Source organism: Pantherophis guttatus, chromosome 1 (genome assembly GCF_059756535.1).
Source record: "Pantherophis guttatus breed Tessera chromosome 1, ASM5975653v1, whole genome shotgun sequence".
Taxonomy (NCBI): domain Eukaryota; kingdom Metazoa; phylum Chordata; class Lepidosauria; order Squamata; family Colubridae; genus Pantherophis; species Pantherophis guttatus.
The window spans coordinates 108,166,028-108,175,619 of NC_142063.1; the positions used below are offsets into that span (position 1 = coordinate 108,166,028).

Below are 9,592 nucleotides of genomic sequence, written 5' to 3' on the forward strand. Positions count from 1 at the left end.
ATGTGTGGTGCCAAGCAGGCTATTATAGAGACATTTTATCTCCTTCAAGAAAAGAAAAAAAACATCCACGATAAAGTACCATTTTCTCATATCATCCTCTTTACCAAAACAAAGACCCAATGGCGCCAACTAGTATTCTTCTACTTTATTTTTTTCTTAAATTATTGCAAATAATATGAATGATTAGGAATGGGGTTGCCTTTCAGCTCATACTTAAATATGGCATAGTAGTTTCAGGATTTTATAGAAGTTTCCATTAGAGCAGAATATTCATAGTACAGAAAGATAGTGCATAGTTTTTTCCACACAAAGAATAAATTGTGACTATATCATTATGATTTACATACCTGATCCAAGAAAACCAGAGATGCCCTTTGCAATCTCTGCCCCTTCAAGATTCTAATCTGGATAGGGCGAATGTTTTATGAACCCAAAGCTACTACAGCTTTAATCTACAGAGATTAGCGAGTCTACTTTATATTCTGTCTTCATCTCCCAGATTCAGGTGCGCCACACCTGTCCTTTATACAACCCGGAGCATTCCAAGAATTCCGTACATTATCAATAACATAATTTGAGAGACTGAGATTGCCCTAGGAAAGTTGCTACAAGACTCTAATCCATTTCTTTTGCTATAAAACAGCCCTTACTGTTATGGAGAGAGAAAAAGGTGTGTATTTTTTTACTTCCAAGGAACAAGAGGAGCAAGCAGCAACTGCTGAATGGAAAATAGTGGCATTCCTAGCAATGCAGAAAACACTAAAAATTTAATGACAAATTTTCAATGTCGATTCCCCAGTAAAAAATAAATAAATAAACACCATTTTTTTAGTTATCTTTCAAAAAGAGGGCTCTGAAAATATCTACAGACCCCTCACATCCTGGACATAAATTGTTTCAACTTCTACCCTCAAAACGACGCTATAGGGCACTGCACACCAAAACAACTAGACACAAGGACAAGTTTTTCCCCATAAAGCCATCACTCTGCTAAATAACTAATCCCCACAACACTGTCAAATTATATACTAAGACTGTATTACTATTAGTCTTCTCATCCTTCCTAGTACCTATCTCTTCCTACTTATGGCTATATCCATGTTAGTTGTATCTTTACAATTTATATAGTTTTGTTTCTTTATTAGTTTTGTTTTGATTGCTTATTAGTAACCTATGACTATCACTAGCCATAGTGTTGTGTTGTATCTTACAATTTTTGATTAATGTATTTTATTTTTCTTTTACGTACACTGGGAGCATATGTACCAAAGACAAATTCCTTGTGTGTCCAATCACCCTTGGCCAATAAAGAATTCTATTCTATTCTATTCTATTCTATTCTATTCTATTCTATTCTATTCTATTCTATTCTATTCTATTCTATTCTATTCTATTCTATTCAAAATGAGCTTTGGGGAAGGAAAAAAAACAATAATACAATAGTAACAATGTGTGCATTTTATTTTAGAGGCTTTCTGGCTACAAGGCTTCAAGGCTGGCATCAGATTAGAAAAAGGGGGCCAAACCCAGCCCACCAGAGAAAGCAGCCGCGGAAGGCGATCCGCCCCTCTCTTCCACCCGGTCGCCCTCTTCAGAGGGAGGCCGACTCAAGGGCGCTTGCGCAAGGCGAAAGCTGGGCGGGCTGGTGGGCGGAAAGCGCGGCGAGGTTCTTCCTTCCCAGCCGCGAAGCCCAGGAGGGGAGCCGCCCGCTTCCCTTTTCTCCGGGAAGCTCCCGCCGCCGCCAGCATGTCGGAGAGGCTCAGCAAGCCGACGTGCCTGATTGTGGCCAGCGCCGCTGCTGCAGGTGAGGCCTGTGGCTCTGGCCGTCCCCGCCCTCCTCTTCGGCTCTTCCGGGTGAAGACGGCAAATCTGAGCAATGAACGGAAAGGCGAAGCGGGGAGGGGTGTTGAGAGAATCGCCCCTGAAAAGGCGTATATTGTCAGGGGCAACAGCCCCTTTCCCGGTGGGGGGTGGCTCTTCCGACCTTTAATACTCCGCTATGCGCATGGCAGATTCCCACGCAGCCGGACGTAGGAGATTGGAGAAGGCTATTCCCTGCAACTTGATCGATACAGTAATTGCAGGAGGAGTTTATCTGGCTGCGTCGGAGTGATGGGTCCTTATAAACTGCTTCAAGTGGAGTTCAGCTTCTCTTTTTACATGGGCTGATCCGTCTAATGTCCCTGACAGCAGGCGCGGAAGTTATATGCAGCTCTTTTCTCCTGTCCTGGACGACATGTCTAATGTAGCCTTCAGCCCTGAGATTTCTTGGTGGTCTCCCATCCACATATCAACCTGGCCTTTTCTTTCTCTTTTTTTTAATCAGCCAACGTCAAGTCGGGCTGCATCTAGTTAAGTGTTTATTGCATTTTATGTGTGCATAATCATCATTCGATAGTTGCCCTGCTGTAATTTCTAGGTAGTATTAACATATTCTTACGGTCTCATAAACACGTTGGGTTTCAGCTCCTATAAGCCCCAGATAAGGTTTCTGTTTTCTGCCTGCAAAAACATAGAAATTACAGTTCTGTTGGGCTGTTCATTGAGGCTTATTAGTGCTCTTGGTTGAATCTTCTATTTTACATTATTTTTAAAATATACTACCCTTTAGCAATAGCAATAGGACTTAGATTTATATACTGCTTTATAGTGCTTTACAGCCCCCTCTAAGTGGTTTACAGAGTCAGCATATTGCCTCCAACAATTTGGGTCCTTATTTTACCCACCTCGGAAGGATGGAAGGCTGAGTCAACCTTGAGCCTGGTGGGATTTGAACTGCCAAATTGCAGGCAGTCAGCAGAAGTAGCCTGCAGTATTGCACTCTAACCACTGCGCCAGGAGCTTACCTAGCAGCCTTGAAAGATAAAAGGTAGTCTTCAATATAAATGTCCCCATGATATTCCACAGCTTCATCTCTTCACCACATTGCCTTAGGGTTGTTTTCTGAAGTTGGCTAGCCCTTAGCAAGTTTTGGCTAGCCTGTTTTTGTATGTTCAAGACCAACATGAAAATTATTAAGTCTCTATTTTTTTACTTTGAGGAATGTGAAGGCTATCAAGTTTGCATGTTTAGTAAGAATAATCAATGAATGATAAAGCTCCCATATTTGTGTTACAAAAAGCCAGATGACTTTTTCAGTATGTCTCTGCTGCTATCTAGGTCACATCCAGATTTTATTCCCCTAGATATGCAGCCATACCAATGTTTTTTTTTCCATATAGAAGCTCCCACTACACATATAATATGTTTATATCTGTCCACCAGGTGTATCAGCTGACTCCTTCTTCCACTCTTTTACATTGACAAGCTCTGCTTTTAATCTACAAGTTGCTACCCCAGGGGTAAGTAAATGTAAGTGTTCCATATTAGTTTTATTAAGTAGGTGATGAAATAGCTTCTTCCTCAGGCAAGATGGTTAAAAAAAGAGGAAGGAAATAGCTGTTACAGGAAATGATGGCCTTCAGTAATGGGTTTAGAATGGAATGTAATCTGAAGTTGCAGTGTTCCAAACTAGGCACCTACAGGTAACGTTGACCTGCTATTAGTGAAGTAGTGGAAACTAAATTTTATCCACCATTATTTTTTTATATTTATTTTTCTCTTTTGTTTCCATATGCAATTTCCTAGATCTCAAAATGCAGGCATTGGTAAATGCATTGTTTTATTAAAAAGCAACTAAATCCAGCTAAGCTCTTTAAGAAGAGTGCATAAGTTGTAAATGTACAATATTTTTGGAGGTCTTTGTGTGTATTGGCCAGTATTTCCATTTTGGATCATGAAAAATGACGTCTTCATTTAGTACCAATAACAGTTTTTTTACTTCATGGAAACAGGCTATGTTTTTCCCCAAAATATTTTTTGTTTCACTAAATGTTTATCTCAAAGGCTTATATGTATATGCATTAATTGGGCTTTACTGTTTTAGGGGAAGCCAATTGATTTTGTTGGGGTTAATGAAGCAAACATGCGTTGGATCCAGGATTTCCGTATGAAATCCTACGCAAATCCAGCCAAATTGGAATCAACTGATGGTGAGATATTTTTTTGACTTGTGATTGATGTATCTCCCTTTGTTACCTACACATTAATAGTCTTTTCAATATCTGGATACCTTTCTATCACATATTGCATTTTAAAATAAAGATCATTTAAATTGATAATCAAGTTGCTTTGAAGCTATTATTGTTCCATTTGTATTTTTAGGAGGAAAAGATAAAGTTTGCTCTCAAACTTGATTGTTTTTATAGTTCAGACCCAATAAAAGCCATGGTTTTGTTTTTCCCCTTGTCATAATTTAGGAGTTTCTTTTCACCTTTATCTAACCAAACTTACTTAATGGTTTCTTTAAATTATTATAATTGAGAGCAATTTATAATCAAACTAGTTTCAAATTCTGTTTTGTTTTCAAAACAGGTAAGTACAGATTCAAGACATTAGGCAGTAGTGATGTTGGGATGGGTATAATTATTATATTTTTAAAGGATGACTAATATTTGTGCAGTGTTCCCTTTGCTTGTTTCCTCCCTGCCTTTCTCACAGATAGCTACATTTATCCCAAAGGGCACTGAGCTTTTAGGGGCAAATTAGTTTGTTCTGATAGCAGAAAAGTTGGGCAGATTGAATATACCCCTGGGATACATTGATCTTGTCCTGGACTTGAACATTGTTTGGGAATACTGAATGGGTTGCAGAAATTATTAGCAGACAAACTTTTTATTTTAGTTAAATTTAATTTAAAAATGGATTTATAATTTTTTATGCAATGGGACCTTCATATATTGCTATTAAAAGTTAGTTGAGCAAATAAAACATTAGGAAATGCTTTAGGAGAGCACTGTCCACTAGTCTTTTAAGTCATCGCTGCCTCTCTGGTTTTGAATAATAGAACTCAGGCTTTACCTGTGTTTCCTACCTAGGTGCAAGATACCATGCTTTGTTGATCCCTGACTGTCCTGGTGCTTTGACAGATCTAGCAAACAGTGGCTACCTGGCTAGAATATTGCAGCATTTCAGTTCGGAGAACAGTAGGTAAACTTCCTTGGTGTTTTACGTGCTATTGTGTACATCAAGACATCATAGATCAGAAAGGGTGTTGCAAAAAGTGGTGATTAATGTATAAGATACACATACCATATTACCTTAATATTTCTTCTACTTTACTCTAATCCTTAAAAAGATTTTGGACAGTATATCAGATACACAATGTGCTCAATAATTGTTAGGAATGCATCAACATTGCATTTATACAGCATGTATAAAGACCCATTTCAAAATTCATAAAACTGAAGATTTTATATAAAGGTTTATTTTTTTAATAGAGCCTATTTGTGCTGTTGGAAATGGAGTTGCTGCCTTATGTTGTGCCACGAATGAAGACAAATCCTGGGTGTTTCAAGAATACAGCTTAACGGGGGTAGGTATTGTATGCTGAAGGAACAGTGCATTTTTCACGCTAGATAGCTCTTTTGAAGTTTCAGTAGAAACCTATGTGATATAAAGTTAAGTCTCTTTGAATGAAACTTTATTTCCTATAATTTCACAGACTTACCTATACAGTATCTGTGTTTCTATTATTATTGGTTAATCTTTAGTGAGATTCACAGCCTTTGAGGCTGGTTAATAGCTCAGCAGCTCGAGTCCTAACCAAGGACCTAGGAACTGTTGTTGTTGTTGTTGTTATTGTTGTTGTTGTTGTTGTTGTTGTTGTTGTTGTTGTTATTATTATTATTATTATTATTATTATTATTATTATTATTATTATATTTGCTTTTCAATGTCCTGGTTTAACTTACAACAATGGTCTCCCATCTGGTCTAATCCTGCTACATTTTTGGAAATGGATCAAGATTGCCCAGGTACTGCTAAAAATCCAGGCAGTATGATGTAGTTTTTCATATGTGGCTGAATTTCTCATATTACAGCCACAGATCTTCCTTAAGATTGATGTTTTTATTTTTCTGAAGCAGATCTTCTTTACTTGCATTTAATTTTATGACCAGAAAAAGAGTATATTTGCTTTTTAAAAAAACCTTTGAAATCTAGTTTTATATCCAAGAGATTCTCAAAGTACTTTAGTAAGCTCAAGATAATCACATGCAGAGAGTATAAATACAGTTATAGCTACAATGAAACTGAATTAGTAATCGCTACAGGAATCATTTGCAACGGTAATGCATTTAATTCTGTATTTCATATAAAGTGATCCTACTGTATTCTCTTGATTAGGAACTGCTTTGCTGAATTATGTGAAGTTCTACTTAGTTCTATAACCAAAACATAAATCTTCCTGCATAGGTTTCACTATAATACAGTGTAAAAATATTACTTATATTGTTGTGTTTCTTCCAGCCTTCTGTCTATGAACTTGTAAGACTTCCTAGTTTTGCCAGCTTACCCATTATTGTTGAAGACTTTTCAAAAGATTCTGGAGCTACTTTTAGTGGTATGCCATTTTAATATTTTTTGTTAACATAGATTTTTATTAATACTTGTTAAAATCAGTATGTATTTAGAATTACTAAATTATTTTCTGAACACATTAAAGTAGAAAGTATGGTGTGGTAATAATTTATAGGAATTTAAAATATGGATGAATAGGATTTCTTTTTACATACCTTGTGATCTTAAGAATAAAGTACAGTGAGACAATTGTGGTTTTCTCAAGTCTGTAGAAACTATTTTGACCTGGTTGCCCGCTAGATTAATAGCATCAAATTTGCAGCACCATGCTCATAGCAATGAATAGTTACACCAGTCTCTCCACCCTACAATTAAAAAGCTTTAATGAATAGAATAGAATTCTTTATTGGCCAAGTGTGATTGGACACAAGGAATTTGTCTTACACTCTCAGTGTACATAAAAGAAAAGATACATTTGTCAAGAATCATAAGGTACAACACTTAATGATAGTCATAGGGAAACAGTCAATATAAATCTTAAGGATACCAGCAACAAGGTTACAGTCATACAGACGTAAGTGGGAGGAGATGGGTGATAGGAACGATGAGAAGATTAATAGTAATGCAGACTTAGTAACTAGTTTGACAGTGTTGAGAGAATTATTTGTTTAGCAGAGTGATGGCGTTTGGGGGAAAAACTGTTCTTGTGTCTAGTTGTTTTGGTGTGCAGTGCTCTATAGCGTCATTTTGAGGATAGGAGTTGAAACAGTTTATGTCCAGGATGTGAGGGGTCTGTAAATATTTTCACAGTCCTCTTTTTGACTTGTGCATTATACAGGTCCTCAATGGAAGGCAGGTTGGTAGTAATTGTTTTTTCTGCAGTTCAGTAAAAAGCTTTATTTAAGAGATGCATTTTTACTAAATTAGGAAACTAACTTCTAGTTTAATGGGACCCACTACTTTAATGGGACCCACTTTAAACAGTGCTGTTGCTGATTAATAGCAGAGTGTTGCAATGTAATAATTTCAGAATAAAGATCACACTAGCATCAACTGGGGGCCGCTTGCTTTCCTGATGCTGGAGTGTAATAGAATGGCAATGTGTTGTAGAATGGTAATCTGCAGTAAGAATTGCATAGCTACTCTTGAACTAGGCATTAGTCTTACAGTCTCCTCTCTATCAGAGGTAACGTATGGCTTCATGCCTCATTGCAGAGCCCTGTCCTGGAACAGATCTGTACTTCATTTTTTTTTATTAGCCTAAAGATTATCAGGGGTGATACTCTATTCTATCAAATAGTGTGTGAGGTACAAACCACACAAAATAAAGTGGAGAGTTTCATGCACATTTTAAGCATGAAATCCTGGTTTAGATAATACTGTATATGAAATGAACTGCAACATGTGATGGTCATTCACCTTTTCCTTCTTTACTTGCAAGAGGAGATGATATCTAACCAGGAAATTGACTTTTCCTCCTTTTTCATTATATTGAGAAAGCACAAGATTTACCTTGGCTCAGCCTTATCCCTTTTAACCTTCTAAAGACCTTTTAGAAGGCTGTTAAACATGAATACCTACATCTTACTAATGCAGGATTCAAGTATGAATTTCACACAAAGAAATTCATTTATTTCTTGCAAAGAAAGAAAAGTAAGCATTCCTTATTAATGTTTTAAAAATAGGTAACATTTTTCTTAGGTTTTTGAAAAATGATATATTGTTACAAGTGTAAATTAAGATGTGAATATATATATTTCCACCGCAGCCAGCAAGGTAGATGCAGTTCATGTCGTGCTTGACAGACACCTTGTCACTGGACAAAATGAAAATTCTACTATTGCAGCTGTGCAGAATCTTATTTTTCTCTGCAATGGCAGGTAAGAAAAGACAGATGACATTACTAGTAAAATACAGAATTTTTGCAAATGCATCTGCATTACTGTAACCAGCTTTAGTAATTTGTGCCAGCATTCTCCACCCCCACCCTGAAATTGGTCAATTTGAAGTTGTTGCTAGAATAAGAGATAGTATTATTAAGCACTTTATTCCTTAAATGTATCATATGGAAATATCTCTATAGTAATTAACTCGATGTAATGGTTCTTTTAGCAGAAAATGACGGAAACATCCCTGTGACTGAGCAGAATAAATGAACACGGAAGAGTTAATTTGACTTGTGAACATTGCTAATCTTTCATTTATCAACCAATAGAAAAGAACACAGCTGATTTCTAAAGTTGGTATTTTGTAGCTCATGAACAAGCAAATATTAATTCATATAGTAAGGCCTGCCTGTTATCAGATGTACCAGTATTCATAGATTTTCATAGTTTGTATGAGTCTAAGAATATTTCTCCCTACCCTCCCACTTTCATAAACTAAGGATAAATTGATTTGAAAGATTTCAGTCACAATTCCATGTTTCTGAACTTCCATCAACTGTAATGTGTTTAAATCTTTTCTTCTTAGGTACATTTCCCATTATGCCTGATCTGGCCAAAACCAGTGTAAGATCTGGGCTGAGTAAGTGATCTGATAAGTCAAGGGTGAATCATATGTTATCATTTCAGATTGTGAATTAAGTTTCAAGCTGTAGGACTATATAGTGACTTTTTCTCTCTCATATAGGAATATATAGTATATTGTAAAGGTTACAGTGAAAGTTATTAATGATATTACTAGTAACAGAAGTTGTGAACTTCAAGAAAAGGAACGATTTAACTGTAAAAATATTTAATTTTAAAATGGGACAGGTTAAATTTATTTCGTAAGAGTTGGTTAGTATTTTCCATGTGTTCATTTGTTGTAGCATGATAATAGTGGTTCATTTATTTTGCCTACTATAGAAAGCTTTTGATTTTGATTAAATTCGGGTTTTATTTGCTTAGCGATTAGCCATATTTGTGTATATAATTTTTTCATTTTATTCTTGAAATAAATCATTGTCAATATGAAAGCTTCATACTAAGCTTATTAACTATATCCAAGTTGTAGGTTGTGGATCTTATTTGTTAATCATAGAAATAGTACCCTACTTGCATAGATTATATACAGCATAATTTTGACTCAAGACTGAAGAAGTACTTAGGGTTTTCCTGCAAACTAGAGTTTGCGAATCAAGGTTTAGATTCATATAATAGACTAAATAACATGCTAGGCAACCCCTGTAGTCTAGGCAAATCTATTCCAT

The 9,592-nt window shown here is 36.1% G+C and overlaps 1 protein-coding gene across 3 annotated transcripts; it reads left to right on the forward strand.

Annotated features, from left to right (window-relative positions):
• The first annotated feature begins 1,608 nt into the window (after positions 1-1,608).
• Positions 1,609-9,384, forward strand: GATD1 (glutamine amidotransferase class 1 domain containing 1). Of its 3 annotated transcripts, none has more exons than XM_034416809.3 (8): positions 1,609-1,804; positions 3,265-3,341; positions 3,926-4,031; positions 4,917-5,024; positions 5,319-5,413; positions 6,349-6,442; positions 8,168-8,279; positions 8,512-9,384. In XM_034416809.3, the coding sequence occupies exons 1-8, from the start codon at positions 1,747-1,749 to the stop codon at positions 8,519-8,521; spliced, it is 660 nt and encodes a 219-aa protein (XP_034272700.1). In that variant the 5' UTR covers positions 1,609-1,746; the 3' UTR covers positions 8,522-9,384. The 3 variants fall into 3 exon arrangements, with proteins under 3 accessions (XP_034272700.1, XP_034272699.1, XP_087736743.1); XM_034416808.3 differs by having other exon boundaries at positions 1,616-1,804; positions 8,515-9,384; XM_087880617.1 differs by lacking the exon at positions 8,512-9,384 and having other exon boundaries at positions 1,621-1,804; positions 8,168-8,283.
• The last annotated feature ends 208 nt before the right edge of the window (positions 9,385-9,592 follow it).

Coding starts and splice junctions, on each gene's coding strand:
- GATD1 (XM_034416809.3), top strand. CDS start 1,747: ATGTCGGAGAGGCTCAGCAAGCCGACGTGCCTGATTGTGGCCAGCGCC. Junction 1,805..3,264: donor GGCCAGCGCCGCTGCTGCAG/GTGAGGCCTGTG, acceptor TCTGTCCACCAG/GTGTATCAGCTGACTCCTTC. Junction 5,414..6,348: donor AAGAATACAGCTTAACGGGG/GTAGGTATTGTA, acceptor TGTTTCTTCCAG/CCTTCTGTCTATGAACTTGT.